Source organism: Protopterus annectens, chromosome 9.part0 (genome assembly GCF_019279795.1).
Source record: "Protopterus annectens isolate FY-2018-M chromosome 9.part0, PAN1.0, whole genome shotgun sequence".
NCBI lineage: Eukaryota > Metazoa > Chordata > Ceratodontiformes > Protopteridae > Protopterus > Protopterus annectens.
In genome coordinates this window covers 1948544363-1948564580 of record NC_056743.1, presented here as the reverse complement: position 1 = coordinate 1948564580, position 20218 = coordinate 1948544363, and the positions used below count along the sequence as shown (strand labels likewise).

Genomic DNA, 20218 nt, shown 5'->3' with positions numbered 1-20218 from the left:
TAGAGAAAAAACATTACAAATAGTACAGACTAGTGAAAAACATTACAGATGCTACAGACTAGTTAAAAAAGAACATTGTGCATTCTAATACATTCTTTGTAAATAGCTTAGTATGTACAAGGGCAGGATGTATGAGTTAGGAGAGAAAGTAAAATGGAAATTGCCAGTGTAAATTATATGGGGTGGGAGCAGGAGCATTCCCACTGGGATATTAGATGTGAGTGAAGAGATTTTTTGAATAGAAAGCGGTTAGAGGTGGTACGAATGGATGGTGGTAGGGAGTTCCAGAGACGTGCTAGACCATAGGATAGGAGAGTTTTACCTGGGGGGGCGAGTTGGTTTATACAATTCTATTTGGTTTTGGTTGTTAGATCTTAGTAATCTATCAAGGAGGTGCATTTTAAAGGCAAAGGAAAGGGAGGGACAGAGGGAAGGGTTGAAAATGAGCTTGTGTGCAAGAGTAAGTTGAGTGTAGGTGAGATGATTGGATAGTTCTAGCCATTTTAGTTTGTGGAGAGATGTACAGTGGTGGGTGGAGGACTTATGGCTGGTAGCGAACTTGGCAATTTTGTTGTAGCAAGAGAAAAGTTGTGTTTTAAGGGAAGATTGTAGGCTAGTTAGGAGTGGGGCTCCATAGAGGAGGGAGGGGATAAGAAATGTGGTAGAGGGAGTAATTTTAGTGGTGGGTGTGAGATAACGATGTTGTCAGTAGAGCATGCCAAGTTTTTGGTGGGTTTTTTTGATATTTAGTTGAAGGTGGGAGTTGAATTTAAGCTGACTGTCAATTTGGACCCCTAGTAATTTGGCCTCTGATACCAATTCAAGAAATGTGTTGTTATGGCTAGTGATAGAGAATGTGTTTGTATTGAAAGAGGTGACTTTAGAGGGAGTAAATACCATTAATTTGGTTTTAGAGGCATTAAGTGCTAGGTGATTTTTTTTCATCCATTGTTCAGTGGTTGAGAATGCATCTTGTGTAAGCTTTGGGAGTGTAAGGATGGAGGTGGCAGAACAGATAATAGTTGATATTTGAGAAAGGGATGGAGTTGCGGGAGTCGTTTATAAATATATTGAAGAGGAGGGGACCCAGTATGGATCCCTGGAGAACTCCATTTGGGGTGTTAAGGAATGAGGAGGTGGCCTTTTTCCATTTTACTGCTTGATATCTATTGGATAAGTAGCTGGAGAACCAGTTCAGAGAGGAAGGTGATAGGTTAAGCTTAGAGAGTTTAGTTAGAAGTAGACTGTGAGAGATAGTGTCAAAGGCATTAGAGATGTCAAGTAGGAGGGTAGAAACAATGTGGCTGGAGTCCCGGGCTTTATTCACAGTTTCCAGGAAGGAGAGGAGGGCTGTCATAGTGCTGTGACTGGGTCTAAAACCATGTTGTGTGGGAGTTAGTAGCTGATTGTCTAAGAGATGTGGTAGAGTTGTAGATGGATACACTTTTCTAGGAGTTTAGAGATGGGAGACAGGATAGCGATGGGACAGAAATTAGTAATATTGTTATTGTTGCCACCTTTATGTAAAGGTATGATAAAAGCCTTTTTCCAAATTTGGGGTACTATGCTTTCTTGGATAGAACGGTTGATTAGAATGCTGATGGGGTAGGCAGTGGCTTCGGCAGCTATGCTAAGAAAGTATGAAGGAATGTTATCGGGGGCATTAGAGCATGGCTTCAGTTTCTGAAGGAGTTTTTTGATGGTAGATGTGGGTATAGGTTTTAATGAGAAAGGTGGGGAGTGGGAAGAGGGGGTAATTGAGGGTGGTGGTGATGGAGAAGAAATGAGAGGAGAAGCAGAAGTGGGGGGGGGGTGTAGTGTTAGAGTGTAGTGTTAGTAGAGGAGGATGGGGGTGAAGTGGAGGGTGTGGTGATGTTAGAGAATGATGAGGTTAGTTTGGAAATAGAATCAATGAAAAAAAAGTTAAATTGTGTAGCCAAATCCATGTCAGGAGCATTAGGGTCTGGGCTGGGGTTGTCTGTTTTGCTGGGAGTAAGGAGGGTGGAGATTCCTTTCCAGAATTTTTGAGGGTTTGTTTTATTGTTGTTTTGGAGTATGGAGAAGTAATTCTGTCGATCAGTGATGATGAGCTGTTTTACTTTATTTCCAAGTGTTTTGTATTCATTATGGGTGGGGGAGTCCTATTTTTCTGGTAATGTGCCCAAGCGTTATCTCTGTGGCACATGGCTGCAAGTGTGTTTTTGGTCAGCCAAGGGGCAGTTTTGATTTTTGTTCTTTTTGTCTTTATGGAGGCATGGTGGTCTAGGAGGTTTAAGAAAGTTGAGTTGAAGTGGGCAACTGCATTTTCCAGAGGTAGAGTTTTTAGAGTGTTCCAGTTTATTGCTTTTAGAGAGTTAGAAAAGGTAATGGGGTTGAAGTTTTTGTGGTTGCGAGTAGTAATATAATTATGAGTAAGGTGCAAGGATGAAGGAAAGCAATGTGTGAATGTGGGTAAGTGGTCACTAAGGGGATCGGGAAGGGTGCCACTGTCCGAGAAGTAATGGGGATGAGAGACTAAAATCCAGTCTAGGGTACTACCACTGGAGAGGTTTTTTGAGGGGCAGGTTATGGAGTTGATTAGCTGTGAGAAATTATAGAGGTTGATGGTAAGTGGGTTTGTGGGAGACTGAATGGAGGACCAGTTGATATTCATGTCTCCCAAAGTTATTGTTTCATTACTAATGTTGGTAGAAAGCCAGGAGAGGATGTCCTCGAGTGTAGAAATATTGTCACCAGGGGGGATGTAGAGGGAGGCTATACATATGTGCTTGTGTTAACTTGAAGTAGTGCTAGGAGTAATTCAGCATTATTGAAGTGGGGAGTAGGTTTGTTATAGGGAGTAACTGACAAGGAGGATGAGTATAGGAGAGCTACTCCTCCCCCTTTTTTGTGGGTTCTATCTTTTCTAATGATAGGATAGTTGGGCGGTATTATTTCGGAATCTTTTATATGGGGTTTTAACCAAGTTTCAGAGATGGACAGGATGTCAGGTTTATTATGTGTAAGCCAGGCATGGAGGTTTGGGATTTTGTTAGCTATACTTTGGGAGTTTAAAGAGGTAAGTAGTATGGACTTGTCTATAGTGGGGGGGTGGGGGGTGGGAGGGCCTGAGTTAGGGTGAATATCTCCAGATAATAGAATGGTAATTAGATGTAGGATTAGGTTGGAGAGGTACTTGGACTGCTTAGAATATAGGTTGAACTTTATTATAACTGAGGGATTTGTACTGAGGGGTTTTGCCTCCCCTATGAACAGACAACTTCCAAAGTTCTGTGCTAGAGTCCCTCACCCTCTGGTTAGGAAGGTGGACACCCTGTCATTCTCATGGAAGGGAGTATTTTTCTGTGCATTTCCCTTTCCCCCTAATTCAGAAGGTCCTTCTGAAGATTCAGAAAGAAAACCAGAAATCTTGTTGGTGTGACCCCCTTTTGGCAAAGACAGCATTGGTTCTGTCTTCTTCTGCAGTTAGCCAAGGGCAGTCATCACAAGTTACCTCACAGGGTGGATCTACTCGCACAAGACAAGGGATCTCTCATTCACCCACATTTGTCAACACTGAACCTGACCTTATGGGTGATAGGCTTTTGATTCCTTTCAGACACCTTTTTTCTGAGGATGTGCTTCTTGTTCTGCAGAAGGCCAGGAAACCTACTACAAGGCGATCCTACTTGTCCAAACGGAAGAGGTGTTTTTATAACGGACTAGATCCATTTTCAGTGGATGTTTCTGTAGTCCTTTCTTACTTGTGTGAATTGATCAAGGCTGGACTGGCTTAGTCTTCAGTTAAAGCCCATCTGTCAGCCATTTCTGCACGTCTGCCTTTGTCACCCTCCTTAGCTTCTAGATTAGAGGTCAGACTTTTCTTAAAAGGCGTCCTTCATATCAGGCTTCCCAGGAAACTTGTTCCACCTCTTTGAGACCTAAATTTTGTTTTGGAAAAATAGACCCAAACTCCCTTTGAACCTGCTGCTTTTTCTTCTTCCCTAGAATTTTGCACTTGGTGGATGGTTTTATTGGTAGCCATTACTTCTGCTAGGCAGGTTTCAGAACTCCCAAGTATTAATGGCTTCCCAACCTTTACTGATTTTTCATAAGGATAGAGTATCCCTTCATACTAATCCTTCCTTCATGCCTAAAGTGGTTAATGACTTGTTCATCTACCCAACTTTTTCCTCTCACGTCAGAACTCCAGTGAGAGGGTGCTGCACACCTTAGATGTACACAGACAACTCGGATTTTATCTGGACAAGACCTAATCCATTATAAAATCTGAGGAAGAGTTCATTTCTTTTCACCCCAGGGCGCTGGGAAAACCTGTCTGTAAACGGACTGTTTCTACTTGGACCTGTAACGCTATCACCTTTTGCTAGCTCTCTCAGTGGAAAACTGTGTCTTCCTCTGTTATGGCCCATTCGACCAGAGCTGTGGCTTCCTCTGGAGCCTTCTTTAAAGGACTGGACATTGCTTCTGTCCTAGAGGCAGCTACTTGGTCCTCTGTTCATACCTTCACAAAACATTACAAACTGGATTAAATTTCCAGATCCACAGCAGCATTTGCTAGAGCAATTCTGCATGGATTTATGGAGACTTCTTGTGCTCCTTCTCCCCTTCTCATTCACGAGCTTTCGAATTCTCCCTCATGTTATGAGTACTGCCGCATAAGAAAAGAAGGACATAGAATAGTTGTGTAAAATCTTACCATAAACAAAGATATCCTCTTCCATGTTGCAATACTCTATCCCACCTTCCTTTCCCCCTTGGTTCCTGTTTTTCCTTGGATTTAGCCTTGGATTCTTCCTTTGCCTGTTATCCTTGGGCTGATGTTCTGACTGAGGCGTTCAGTTCTGAGGGTGGTACGTACAGGCATCACTTTTATGGCTGACGCTTGCTTGCTCTATGTGCAGTGTCGCATGTACCTTGCAGTAGCTTAAGTCTTTGGTATACTGGCTGGATGTTCGGGTCGCCTAGGCAGAACCTCCCTCGTATAAATACTGCAACATGGAAGAGAAGGGCATCTATGGTTATGGTAAGATTTTATTCAACTATTCTTTCCATTGGCATCTGTTACTGTTGCACTGGAACAGGTGACTAAATGAATCAATGATCAATTCAAACGCCACAAGTTTTAAGGGGAGCACAACAAACTATGAGGCAGTAAAAAATTAAGATGCAAATGACTAGACATTCTCAAAAACTGTTAACTACTTTCATCACACAAACCAGATAGAATTCAGAAATGCAGTGATAGAATGATAGGTACTATATACCCGTACAACATACTTATACACTAACCCCCTACCTCTCAACCTCTTAGCACAAAATTCTGAATGAAGCCAAAATTATTGATTGAACAAAGGACTAAAACCAGGGACATATAAAAATGCTACAAAAAGTTTTTCAGTTGCATGTCATTTTGCGAAGGATATGAAGTCTGAAACAATTTTTACTAGAAAACCTCATTTATGAAGAAAAGACCAGAAGTGTCAAGCAAAATACTCGGATTGTATGTCATTCTAACAACCTCCCAAACCCCTTAGCACAAGAACTCTTAGTGTAAAAAACCAGGGAATACACCTTGCATTATATGAAGTCTTTTTTTTTGTAGCTTCATAATTGACAAAGCAAAAAAGCTAAAGGACAAATACAAAACTTCAGGCAGAAAGTTTAAAAATTGCTTTTATAAAGTTAGAAAAATGACAGAACGTGTTTCCCCATAATTGGGTATTATTTTACTTCATTTCTCAAAGTTTTGCTCGAAAACCAAATTTATTTATGAGGTGCAGATCGCAAATATCAAGCAAACATTCCACAACATTCTTATAGTCCACAGCCACCCCCCCCCCTCAAAACACAGCACAATAATTCTGGACAGAACAGGAAAAACAAGTAGCATCAGGGATTAAAACATTGGGCTTATAAACTAATAAAGATGGTACATAACAGGTTGTGTAGTAGTATGCGTTGCGTGAACCCACAGTTTTTGTGAGGAACAAACCAAGATACCAGAGCAAACATTAGAGATATTATGCAACATTCTTACAGCCTCTAATCCCAATGTCTCAGCACAAGAATTCTAGACAAAGCACAAAGCATATGACACATGCACCTCTCGAGTGGCGGGCACAGGCATTGCCATCAGGTGGCACATCTGGCATCACCTTTGTGGGTTTGCAGAACCTTTTAAGATGTCCTTTCACTAATGCCCCTTTTGACATGTCATCCTTATTTGGTCCCTCCGTCAAAGGGACTTTGACCCGCAGTGAGCAGAAAGGAAAGATTCTGTGGTGGGGATCAAAATGTTCTTCATGTTTCACTGTTGCAGTCATCACATTTGGGTTATCCCTGCCAGGGTAGCCCTCGGCCAGCCCGAATACCAGAGGCTTATTATTTCTGCGTCAGTTGCTGTTGCTTCAGGACTGATGTCAGGTTGTCAGTAGTATAAAGTAAGGCAGCCAACACCATTGCCGCAGAGCCCGAAGCAGAAGCAGTTCGCACGAGTGCCGGTCGGCCACTACCTGAGTTTCATCTTCCGAATTGAAGCTGAAGTCGTCTAAGGCTAAGTACCCCGTTGCGGATCCTTTTTTCTTGCACTAACCGATGTCAGAAAAAGTTAACAATAGTCTCGCCTGTGGAAAGCAAATACCACACCGGGACTTTCATTCTTACTGTGTCACTTGCTTAGGCCCAGACCATGACATCCCCCGCTGTCGCGTTTGTGCTTTGTTCAACTCCAAAACTGTATGTTGTCGGGCCCTTACTGTAGCTAGATATTTTCGCTTACAGTCCTCGAATTCCGATATGGCTTCGGTAAGCCATCTGACAGCAGATCTTCCGAAAAAATGTAAAGATAAAGACAGAGACAGACCGCACAGGTCCAAACCTACCAACGACGCTTCTGTTAAGCTAGTCATCAGTTCTCCGGTCCTCAGTGAAGTGCCTCCGCAGCCCCTGATGCCTGCTTCTGTGGATTCACAGGCCACTACCGAGACCCTTTCAGAGTCTGGTATGCCACAAAACTCTTCTTTGACTATGTATCCTGCTTTTGTCTCTCCCTTGGATTGGTCCAGAGCCACTGAGCAAGCACCAGCTTTTGAGGAAGTCCTACGCACTACCAATTCTTGACACAAACTAATGACTTATTTCGCGTCTACCGTTTTTTCTAAACTACTGAGTTTCTAAGGCCCAGGGTACGAACCACACCCAAGAAACCGAAGACCCAATCTCAGGCACCTGCTTCCTTGCCTCAGTCTCAAATGCTTAAAATGGCAGAAGACCGTATCATGCTGATCGGGGGAAGCCAATAAAACTCCTTCCAAAAGAAAGGGAGATCTGTCCCCAGTAGTTTTGTTTGTACAGGAGTCTGATGACTCTTATGCATCTGAATATGAAGACATGCAACCCCTCTCTGCTTATGAGGATTCTGATGCAGAGGATTCCATTAGTTCAGCCTCTCCCCCAGAGGATTTTTCCTTTGGGGAAACCCTTCCTACATTAAGGGAATATTTCCAGTGAGAATGTCAGGACTACCCTCAGTCTAAAAAGAGACTCTGGGAATTCTTAGATCTTCCACAGCACAGACCCCTGGCCATTCCCCCAGTCCTGGATGTTTTGGAGAATGTTTTCCTGGAATCCAGCTTGACTCCTGACACCCTCCCTCTTGCACCCAGAAAACCAGACTGGTATTACAGAGTCCCTGACTCACACAAATTTCTTTTTATAAATCCTACTGCTGACCCTGAGGTAATTTCTCAAGGGCCTAAAGGAATTAAAGAAACCTCTGCTAAGAATCCCACCCCCTCAGATAGGGATTCCCGAGCACTAGACAGATGGGGTAAAAAGTATACTCCTATGCTACTCTTGCTATCAGAGCACTAAATTGCCAGTTCCATATGCTAAAATTTCAGCAACATACCCTGGAACTCCTCAAACAAAAAATGTCTTCCTTTCCTGCTTGTGCAGAATTTAAAGAGTTACAAGAGTTAATGCATTCTGCAAGTCAAGTAATTAATCACACCTTGCACTGTGGTTATGACACCCTAGAAGCTTCTTGCAGGGCAGCAGTCACCAGTTCTGTCCTTAGAAGGCATGCATGGTGTAAGGAACAGCCCTTGCCAGACCATGTTAAATATAAATTGTTGGATGCCCCCTTGCACAAAGACAACTTATTTGGCACTAAGGCAGAAGAGGTTTTACAAAAGATGGAAGAAAAAGCAAAATCTATGGGGACAGTTAAGGATTTCTTACAGGTCCAGCCGGCATTGCCCCTCCAAGCACTGGTCCTTTCCTGCTCCCTCCAGGTCAGTTCAGCCCAGACCCCGTGGAAGCAGACACCCCCTCCCCCCCACAGACAGCAGCCACAGGGAATGCAGAGATCCAAACAGTGGACTTCCTCCACTTCAAAACCAGGGAGTTCTAAGCCATCCCCTCATGGTAAGAACTCAAAATGATGCTCCTCCTGTACCCCCTCCCTCTGCCCACCTTCACTAACCCCTAGGAGGAAAACTCTCCTTTCACGCAAGCACCTGGACCACCATTACCAACGACTGCTGGGTCCTCAACAGTGTCCCAGGGATACAAATTTTCTTTCCATACCCTTCCAACTCCAAAAGGGTTCCCCGATCTAACTCCAAACCAGTGGCCAGAGGCGCAGAAGCAAGTCCTTTCCTTGCTCTCTATGAGGGCAATAGAGCACGTTCCTGCAGAACAGAAAGGCCAAGGTTTCTACCCCAGACTTTTTCTGGTACCCAGAAAAGAGGGCACCTGGCGCCCCATCTTCAATCTGTCCATTCTAAACACCTTCCTGGTGATACCAAAATTCAAAATGCTCACCCTCCAGCAGCTGCTACCCATGATCTCCAAGGATGCTTGGCTAGCCACCCTAGACCTAAAAGAGACCTACCTCCACATTCCTATCAGGGAATCATGCAGGAAATGTCTACGTTTCAGGGCAGGATCTCTTTTTCTTATCTACTCCTTCTAGAGTTTTCACAAAATGTCTGGCTCCGACCATTGCCTTTTGCAGGCAAAGGAATATTCATATTTACCCATACTTAGATGACTGCCTAATTCAGGCAGACAGCCAGGAAAAGCTGCTCAAGCACCTGGCCTTTGTAAAGCCCCTACTAACCTCCCTAGGGTACACAGACAACGAAAAGAAATCCAAACAAGTACCCACCCAAAGGATTATATTCCTGGGAGCAAGCCTGGACATAGCATCCCAGATGGCATTCCTTACACCAGAAAAGCAAACTTACCTGACAGCCTACTTCTCTCAGCTAGCCACCAGACCGCAGTTATCTGCAGGGAAAATCCTACAAGCTCTGGTGTTCATGGCATCTTGCATTCTGCTCATTCCATATGCCAGACTGCATATGAGGAAACTTCAGTGGTACCTAAAAAGCCTTTGGTGTCAACACACTCAAGACCTGGAGACTCTTATACCCATGATACCTTGTCTCAGAAAATATTTTCTTTGGTGGGCAGCAGCATGCTCCCACAACAAGGGACTACCTTTCTCACCAACCCCCGCTGACCAGACCATCACCACAGATGCATCAGACTATGCCTGGGGTCCACACTTGGACGACAAGTACATACAGGGCCTGTAGAGCCCACAGCAAATCAATCTGCACATCAACCAAAAAGAGATGATAGCTGTCCAGCATGCCTTGACAGCTTTCAAGCCCCTTCTCTCCCCAGAGGCTCTCCTAATCAGAACAGACAACACCACTGTGATGTGGTATGTCAACAAGCAGGGAGGGCCTCACTCCTACTCTCTATGCAGGCTAGCCATGACCCTTTGGCACACAGACTCTGCCATGCAACTCCACCTGTTATCACAATTCCTGCCAGGTTCTCTAAACTCTCTGGCAGACCACTTAAGCAGAAATCTTCCGGACCCACACAAGTGGCAGCTAGACAAAAGAACCTTCACCCTAATAACTCAGAAATGGGGCGCCCCGAAGGTCGACCTCTTTGCATCCCACACCAGCCATCAGCTCAGCAAGTTCTGCACCAGGGAGCATCACTGCATGGCTTAGAAAGTGGATGCCCTGTCCTTCCCCTAGGTCAATCTTATCAGTCTATCCATTTCCTCCACTACCTCTCATCCCCAGGGTACTGCTCAAAATAAAGGAAGAAAAACCAAAGACAATTCTTATTGCTCCAGACTGGCCTAGCCAGCACTGGTTCCCAATGCTGCATAGCCTGTCCCCACTGCCACCATGGCATCTCACTCAGACCCCAACCCTTCTGACCCAGAGGGCAGGAGAATTCTTGCATCCCCAATTGTAGACCCTCAATTTGGCAGCCTGGCTTATTCCTTAACCACCGATCAGTCTGCCAACCTCAGTAAACGGGTTCTAGATGTTATACATGAGGCCAGATGCCCTAGCACTAGAAAGTCTTATGCTGACAAATGGAAAAGGTTCTGCATCTGGATTCAGGCTAAGAGAGCCGATACAGCACAGCCATCCCTCCCACTCATTTTGGATTACTTAGCTGACCTGCTACAGAGTGGTCCGTCTTTTTCCTCAATTAAAATTCATGCCTCTGCTATCTCTGCTCATTTCCCCACTGAGCAGCCCCTTTTCTCACACCCTCTGATGAAAACAATTCCTAAGAGGGGCTAGCAACTTGAGGCCAGCCAGAAGAGCACCAACCCGAGCTTGGGACCTTAACTTTTTTGTTGGAAAAGCTCGCCCAGCCCCCCTTCGAACTAGTATCTTCATCAGAGCTAAAATTTCTCTCCTGGAAGACAGCTTTCCTTCTGGCCATCACTTCAGCCAGAAGGGTCTCCGAGCTACAAAACACTCATGGCTGTGGAGCCCTTCATCATCTTCCATGCTGACAAGGTTTCCCTCAGGACTAACCCACCCTTCATGCCCAAAGTGGTGTCCAGTGTGGTTCTCAACCAATCCTTTCATTTGCCCACCTTTTTCTCTAACCCACAGAGTAAGGGGGAAAGGATCCTGCACTCTCTAAATGTGCACAGACAGCTCAGATTCTATCTAGACAGGACTGAATCCTTCAGAAAGTCTGATCAATTGCTGGTTAGCTTTGCTGCAGGGGCAGAGGCCAAAGCCATCTCCAAACAAACAATTTCCAATGGATAGCACACTGCAGCCATTTTTGCTACAAACAACATGGAAAGCCTACTCCCAAGGGGGTCAGGACTCGCTCCACCAGAGCAGTCTCCACCTCTGCAGCTTTCCTGGAGGCTGCCATCTGGACATCTGTTCACACTTTTACCAGACATTACCACCTGCCTATCTTCCCCAAATCTATGGCAGGGTTTGCCTCTGCAGTTTTGCAGGACATCCCTGCCAGCTCCCATTCTCCTTGTCTGCCTCCACCCTTTTCCTCTGCTTTGGGAATCAAACCAAATGTGATGACTGCAACAGTGAAACACGAAGAACATAGTACAGTTGTGTACACTTACCATAAATGCAGATGTTCGAGTGCATTCACTGCTGCAGTCCTGCTTTCTCTCTTTCCATCTCCCCTCTTCTTTCTTCTCTCTCCTTACAAGGGACATTTTGGTATTTACTTTCTACTGGTGGGGTTCTTCCACCAGAATCTGGCTCCCACTTGGAGGCTCCTGACAGGTTAGGGCAAGAAAAACTGATGTAATGGCGTCAGCTGCCTTACTTTATACTACTGACAACCTGACGTCAGTCTTGAAGCGACAGCAACCAACACAGAAATACTAAGCCTCTGGTATTCGGGCCGGGTGAGGGCTACCCTGACAGGGATAACCCAGATGTGATGACTGCAACAGTGAATACACTCAAACATCTACATTTATGGTAAGTGTACGCAACTGTACTTTGTCTATACCCCAACGATCCTTTTCCAAAAATCAGAGGAGTAGTAAGAAACTTTGGTTTTGCGGGTTGCAGTCGTCCTTCTAGGATGCTTCCCAGGAATCCTCTTCTTCCGGCTGGGGCAGGACATTTAATGGCAGATGCCGCCCTAGAGGCAGAGAAGGTCCACAGAACCAAGGCTCCCAGGAACCCGTCTCGGAGAAGCCCCTTCAACACTCCTGAAGGCACTGCCTGGCTGTCCTGCCCTGGAGGCAGTCGGAGGTCGACTCTCCCTCCACCCACTAGCCTGGACAAGTATCACCTTAGATCAGTGGGCGTTAAAGATCATTCCAGGGGTACCCTTTTTTCAGCCCCCTCCAGTTCAAAGTTCTCTCCCAGACGTTCCACCCCACCAATGGGAGTTGGCCCTTCTCAAGGTCCAAGACCTTCTTCAAAAAAGAGCCATCCAGGGTCGTCCATCCCATTTTGGACCTCAGCAAACTGAACTTGTCAGTCAAGAAGTCCAAATTCTGGATGGTCAGTGTTCAGTCCATTCTGCCTCTTCTGCGCAAGGATGACTAGATGTGCTCGGTAGATCTCAAGGATGCGTACTGTCATATCAAAATCGACAGACACTTCAGGAAATACCTGCGCTTTTGGCTAGAGACCAACCACTATCAGTTCAGAGCCCTTCCCTTTGGACTCTCCACAGCCCCCTGGGTGTTTACCAAATGCATGGCAGTGGTGGCAGCTCATCTCTGGCTGCAAGGTTTCCAGGTCTTCCCGTACCTGGACGATTGGCTCTTCGTGGCCCCCACAAGGCATCAACTCACTTTGGCCACCGATTATGCTCTCAGTCTGTTTCAAGCTCTAGGCATCACAGTGAACCTGCCCAAATCCTGTCTTTTCCTATGTCAGAAGCTAGAGTTTATCAGGATCCTTCTGGACATGGTGTCAGAGACTGCAGCAGTTCCCCTACTCAGAGTTCAAATAATTTGGGACAAGGTCCATCAGTTGCTGGGTCTGGATCACCACACTGTCCACTTGATCTTGCAGATGCTAGGTTCGATGGTCACGGCTGTTCAGTTAGTGCTTCTTGCCAGATATCATATGCAGGTTCTGCAGTGGACTCTAGCAGTGCAATAGTCACCTCAGTTTCACCCCATGTCCATGACCATCAGGATATTTCAGGTGTGAAGACGTCACCTTGCTTGGTGGCTCCAAGCTTAGGATCTCATACTAGGCAGACCCCTCTCTCTTCCCCAACCCAAGGTCACAGTGACCATGGACGCCTCCCTGTTGGGGTGGGAGGCATTTTCGGGGAAGGATAGTTCAAGGCATGTGGTCCCCCTTAGAGACCAAATTGTACATAAATATCCTGGAGATGAGAGCAGTCCTTTTAATGTTGCAAGCCTTCCCGGAGTGCCTCCCTCTTGGAACTATAGCAATTCAAACAGACGACATGGCAGTGGTACATCAGCAAGGAGGGGGGGGGGGGGACACGATCTTATCCCCTGTGCAGAGAGGCCATGAGAGTGTGGGAATGGGCGAAGTCTTCCAGGCGCTTTCTTCTTGCAACGCACATTCCCGGCAGTTCCAGTGCGTTAGCCGACAAAGTCAGATCTTTCCTGAGTCCTCACGAGTAGTCCCTGAATCTGTCAGTGGCACGTCGGATATTTGGCTTTTGGGGTTTTCCTTGCTGCGATCCTTTTGCATCCCCGGACAATCACAAATGCAGCAGCTACATTGCCCTGACCCCCCCCTGATGGGGGAATCATGCAGGGACACTGTGGTACACAATTGGCTGTCGGGACTTCTATATGCTAACTCCCCTCATTCCCAAAGTCTTACACAAAGCCTATTGGCTGAAGACTCCTGTCATCCTCATTGCCCCCTTTTGGCCTCGTCAGGCATAGTTCTCCCTCCTTTGGTCTCATCTGAAGTATCTGCCCTGGATATTGGATCCCTTGGGGGCTTCCTGTCCCCAGTCTCTAATCTCTTCTTCTGTCCTCATGAACTGTTCTTACTATATTTATTCCTAGTATAGTAGCGGAAAAAGGCCCTGCTGGGTTTAAAAAGTGTGCTAAGTACGGGCACAAAATGCCAATGTCTGTTGCCCACACTGTGTATTTTACTGTTATTGTCTTGGTCCTTTGCATTTACAAGAAGATTGTTCCATTTGCCATGGTTTCAATCCAAGGGCTTTGGTTGAAAGGGAGAACAAACTCTGCTTTTGGAGGGCATTATCTGGGGCTCAGTCCCCCAAAAGTAAAGAGATGAAGCTTTCTTCTTCGAAGCCATCCACATCATTCACCAAGGTTTTGGAGTCATCTAAGAAAAGGCTTAAGCTGGATCCGAGAAGCTCCAAAAGTTTCGGATCTGAGAAAGAAAAAAGTGCTGGATCTGACTACCTTGGATCCGATGAAAAAAAAACTTTATTTCCAACTGCTTCCAGTCCTACAGCTCTTCCCAGGACAAGATACTTTTTATCGATTGTCCCGGTTCTTTCAAGGGTGCTTTCGCCCTTTTTGGAATGTCATCGGTCCAGGTCCCCCTCTCTGGTTTCAACTTGTTCTTCCAGAAGTTTGACAGAGGAAGATGTGAAAATAGTGGTGCAGAAGATTCTCTCAGCACAGTCAGATGGGTGTCTTATCGGCTCCTACCCCTTGGGTTCAAGAGATCTGACCTTCGTCTCCTCCCCCATTTCATGTTCCTCCTCTGATTCCTACTGCTCCTTCAGAGTCCTGATCTGTCTGGCTCTGATCTGAAGATACTCTCATCTTTGGAGCCGAAGCTTACTCTGAGTGCTGCGGCTCCGACCTCTTTGGATCTGGATGACTCTCTGAGCTGAAGCTTCCATGTCAGTCCAAGGTGTTGGAGTCGACGTCGAAGTTGCTGGAGCTGTCTCTGTGCCTTGGAGCCTGGGCACTGGATAGCTTGGCTCTGGCTTCCTCCTCAGGGAGATTGCTTTCTGACCGTGGGAGGACAGCGGTCCAGAAGTTTGTCTTCTCAACATTGGATTCTTCTCTCTGTCCGGGGCGGTCAGCCTTTGAAGTTGTGAAGAGGGTATTTTCTGCACAGGCAGGATGGATGGAGCTAACCCTGTCTGGTCTTCAACCTTATACCTGTTGCTCCACCCACCAATGAGCTTATAGATCTGATCTCTCGGTGGAGTGGAAATAACATGACACAGTTGAGCCAGTACCCAGGAGACCAGACAAATGTCTGACACCACCTTTGGGGAAAGAGTTTTGGGGTAAAGGGGTGCCCATTGATGCCGTGGTCATGGCAGCAGCCACCATAAAGGAACTTGTTGAAGAGAGTTTCACTGTTCATCCCCCTAACAAGGAGTCTAAGGCAATAGACTAGTTTGGGAAGTGTATCTGTGCTTTAGCGACCTTCACCATCAGGTCGCTGAATTATTTAGCACGTTTTACAAGGTTGCAGAGGGATCTGATTAAGGGAACTGTCAGATACCCTCTCAGGATCCGTTACTGCAGAGGCCCAATCATCTGTGACTTCTCAGTTGGCTACCCTACAGTCTATTTCCGGTTCATCCATGAGGCTTATTTCACATGCAGTAGAAGACACCTCATGAGCAATGGGTTCAGGCATTTCTAGCAAGAGACATGCCTGGATGCGCTTATGTGATTTTTGCAACCCTTCAAGTCTTTGTTCGTCAATGCTTCCTTTGATGGCACGTCTTTGTTTATCCCCAAAATTAAGGACACATTATCCAGTTGTGAGAAAGATGGAAAGACACTGTCTGCCGTGGGTGTATGTTTTTCAACCCCTGAAAGATTCTTTTTTAGGAATCAATGTGGTGGTCAGAAAATGTGGTTCAGGAAGTCCCATGGTCCTTTCCAGGACACACGTTTGAGAAAATTCCCCTAGGGACAGAGGGAGGAACTCTAATGGTCTGTGCTGCCCCTACAGCAGAGGAGGCCCGTAAAGCCATGGTTCCAGAAATTATTTCTCTGACAGACCCTACCAGCACTCCTGAAAGAAGGCTCGATTGTCCACCTCTGGAGGCAATCAGGTGTCAGTTATCTTTGCACCAGAGAGCCTGGCTAGACATAACAAAATATATTTGGGTGCAGAAGATTATATCCAGAGGCCATACAATACCCCTTTCCTTTCACCTCTAATCTTGGGAAAAATCTCTTTAACTGGGTGGAATGTTGGGGAAGAAGCAGCAATTCAGACAAAAGCTGCTAGAAAGTAAGTCATCCAAGAGTTCCTGCCAGTCCAGAGAGAATCCAGAACTTACTCAAGATTCTTTTTAGTCCCAATGAAAACAGGGGATTGGAAACCAATCTTGGATCTCAACAACTTGAACAAGTCTGTTCAACATACCAAGTTTCGGATGGTCACAGTTCAGTCCATTCTTTCCTTTCTGAGCAAGGATAATTGGATGTGCTCGATAGACCTTTAGGATGCGTACTGTCACATAAAGATGAACAGAGAATCCAGGAGGTATCTATGCTTCCGGCTGGGAGCTGGTCACTACCATTTTAGAGCTCTGCCCTTCATTTTCACCACAGCACCTAGGGTGCCACCAGATGCATGGCAGTAGTAGGGGCTCACTTGAGACTGCAAGGATTCCTGGTGTTTCCATATCTAGACAACTGGCTCATACTGTCATGACCAGGCATCAGTTGATAAGGGCAAGAGATCAGGTTCTTCAGACTTGTTCTCATCTGGGAATAACCATACTACAAGTATCCACTATGACAAACTGAAAATTTGAAATTTATAGGAGCAATTTGCAACATGAAGTCATCAATAACTTCACTAGCCACCTTCAAGAAAGCAAACGATCAGATCTCAGGTCAGAAAAATAATTTGCAGTACCAAAATTTTAGCCTGCTTGGTCCTTCAAGCCCTAGGATGAGTGTCAGCTGCGACAACCTTAGTACCTTTAGCCAGATTTTATAGGAGAATTCTGCAGTGAATGCTAGCAACACAATATTCAGTTCTTTACCAGTCCATGTCAACTCAGATGCAAATCACTCAGGCATGCAAGAGAGATCTCACGTGGTGAATTTGGTCAGACCATGGGGCAATTAGCGCTTTCCAGAATTGTCAGCTGTGTTGTCCTTATGAGTCACCTAGGTGGTCATTAGCAAATGCTGTCAAAGGTCATCCCTCCTGTAGAGTGTCTACTTCTAATGGTTACATTAGGAGCTTTTTCATGCTTTGTTCTAAAGCTTCCTTTTCCAGGTTCCTCCATTCACATGACACTCAGGTTCTTTCATTCCTTGCTTTTGGGGCATCGTGAATACACATAGGGAGTCTGTTCAAGTGTGTACCTTCTACAGAGAGCCATTAAATATAAGGCATTAAAGGTATGTGACCTCTCAGTATATTCATTCCTTGATCAAGCCTTCTGTAGTGGAAAACTTTCACCATTTTACCCTATGTCTGGGCAGATTGAGTAGCAAAAGTTCCAGATATGAATATTGCAAGTTTATAATTTCATATCCTTGTTGTTGTGATTCTCACATGCTCAGAGTGGGTCAGCAGCTGGGGATCTTGGGGCTGAATATTCTGCCTGATTCCAACATAAGGACATCTCAGCATGCTGTAGCAGGAACTTGTACTGGGCAGTGGGAGCATGAGATCAAGGAGGGATGTAGTTGCTGACATTACAGCTAAGTTTGGGTAGCAGAGTGTAGACTCACTGGATGGGGTCTTATGACATTCCACCTAAGTTTGAGTAGCAGAGTGTAGACTCACTGGAAGGGGTCTTATGACATTCCACCTAAGTCTGGTAGCAGAGTGTAGACTCACTGGAAGGGGTCTTATGACATTCCACCTAAGTCTGAGTAGCAGAGTATATACTCACTGGAAGAGGTCTTATGACATTCCACCTAAGTCTGGGTAGCACTGTGTATACTCACTGGAAGGGGTCTTATGACATTCCACCTAAGTCTGGGTAGCAGTGTGTATACTCACTGGAAGGGGTCTTATGACATTCCACCTAAGTCTGGGTAGCAGTGTGTATACTCACTGGAAGGGGTCTTATGACATTCCACCTAAGTCTGGGTAGCATTGTGTATACTCACTGGATGGGGTCTTGTGACATTCCACCTAAGTCTGGGTAGCAGTGTGTATACTCACTGGAAGGGGTCTTGTGACATTCCACCTAAGTCTGGGTAGCAGTGTGTATACTCACTGGAAGGGGTCTTATGACATTCCACCTAAGTCTGGGTAGCAGTGTGTATACTCACTGGAAGGGGTCTTATGGCATTCCACCTAAGTCTGAGTAGCAGACTATAGGGAGTAGTCACCTGTTATGTTAAAACAGTTTTAGTCAGTATTTGAACACTAATTGTAACTTAGCAGGTATTGACTTTTCTGAATTTTACTGATATGTATGCCACAAAATATTTTTGGCCAGCAGTGTGTTTTTGAAATTTCATTTTGCTTGTATTACTTATGGCTATCATCTTTTTTCTTTTTTTTTTTTAGATGAATGGAATTGGGATAGCTGGACTGGCAATGAAGGAAAAGATGATACTCTTGGAGAGGAAGAGGAGTATGAAGAGTGGCAGGAGGAAGAGGAAGCACCACACTGCGAGGATCCTGACTTTATTGTACATCTAGGTTTTTTTCTAACTCCATCTCCATTTTTGGCAGTCACCAGACCGACCCACCCTCTTCTCCTTTTGGGGATTATTGTTAGTGTATCTGTTACAGGGGTATATGCTTGCCTTTTACCTATTACTCTACCCACTGGTAGCCTGACGTTTGATCTCACAGTACTGGGTCCACTCATGCTTTGATGCTTCTGCATATGTGACTAATTCCAGGTCCAAACAAATGCTGGTTGGTGGGGTACACGTCACTGCCCTTCATGCTGTTTTCCTTCACCAGATGTCACTCTGACAGTGGACTACTTTGTCTGCACCCCTCCCGCTTCCTCTGTATGGGTGAGACCGTGTTGCTTGCTGATTTCTATCTTCCCTTGCCAGTTGCTCTAGTACCCAGGTAACATGTTGATCCTGAGTGGTGTGGGGCTGAGTTGGGGCTTTTTATGCACCTCTGGTGTTTAGCTGGCATACTTCTTGGTTTGGTGATTGGAATATGTTAACATTCATGTGATGTAATAACTGTAGCTGTAAGGTTTTGCTGAGAAGTTCTGTCCTTCACATTTTACAGATGGATGTGGACTATGACCCAGAGCAGAAGCCAAGCATGTCTAGAAAACAGAGAAGGAAACTGGCACAAGAGAAAGCATTGCTGGGGAAAAAGAAACATAAATCTGCTTTTGCAGAGACGATTAACAAAGAAAAACCAGCCTTTGATCCAAGTAAGTGGCGTCTATTTGTACATAAATGTTTCTTTTTTTTCTGCAATGAAAATGAAGCTACCATTAGTTTAATCAAAGTAATAAGTAATGAAGTTATAAATTTAAAATGAATCATCCTAGTGTGGATTTTCTTTGTAGATTCTTTCTTACAAAAAATGTACAGATATTTTAACCTCTCTTTCTGTCCTCTGCATAAAAACATGATGCATATTTTACTCACTCTTCCTGTCATCCAGTTGTGTGTAGTGTGTAGTGACTACACATGGCATTCTTCTGTGCACTGAATATAGACCTCTTGTTGCTGTGGTTAAACAAAGAAACGATAACGTTACCATGCTGTAAATACTAGCATTAAGTGGTTTGGACTGCTATCATGCAGGCATTTGCAGCCAAGTTCAGAATGGCTTTTTTTTCCTCTTGTAATACAAAAGTATAAATCAAGTTGACTTTCCCATCTTCATCTTTGTATATTCTGCTACAATAGCAGGTCTCATTCTGCTGAGTTTGGTTGTACTAGTTCTCCCTTTCTGTAGAGACAGATATTGTGGAAATGTACTTTCCCTCTCCTGATATTCTTGTAAGGCAGCAGTGGTTGCTGGCATTGTTTTTAGTAGTGTTTCCCATATATTCTCGAACAGTAAGCATTTAGAGCCTACTGACTGTTTTACTGTTAATAAAAAAAAAAAACTGTGGGTAGAAGCTGAAAAACAAAAATGCATGTTCTTGTTACCTTGATCTTCTGTAATGAGCTCTACGTTGCTCTGAAAATTTAAAAATTAATTTACAATTTGTTGTATTCAATGACATTGAGAAAACTACCTTAACAACATTTTTAGCCAAGACTTCTGCTATTTCCCATACCCGCACACTTCGATGTTTGATGAATTTATGCCGAACCCTTTGATTTTTAGTTGCAAGCTCATGTGCTGTTTCACGTAGCTAACAGTGGTCAATAATTTTGCTTTTTTAAGAAAATTAAAACTTCTGACAGAACATGATTAATGAATGAATTACAGCTTTCAGGAGAACAAAATCAGTCACTTTTTATGTCTTTTGGATGTGTGAGGAAGCCGTACCCCATATGGACAAATAAATACAA

At 44.8% G+C, this 20218-nt stretch overlaps 1 protein-coding gene across 1 annotated transcript in view; it reads left to right on the top strand.

The window, feature by feature from the left end:
- Positions 1-20218, top strand: part of KRI1 (KRI1 homolog) — a 1261256-nt gene that overhangs the window by 903927 nt on the left and 337111 nt on the right. Inside the window, exons 14-15 of the mRNA XM_044084757.1 lie at positions 18279-18403; positions 18969-19119. Coding sequence (XP_043940692.1) covers positions 18279-18403; positions 18969-19119 — 276 coding nt within the window. The remainder of the gene's footprint in view (positions 1-18278; positions 18404-18968; positions 19120-20218) is intronic.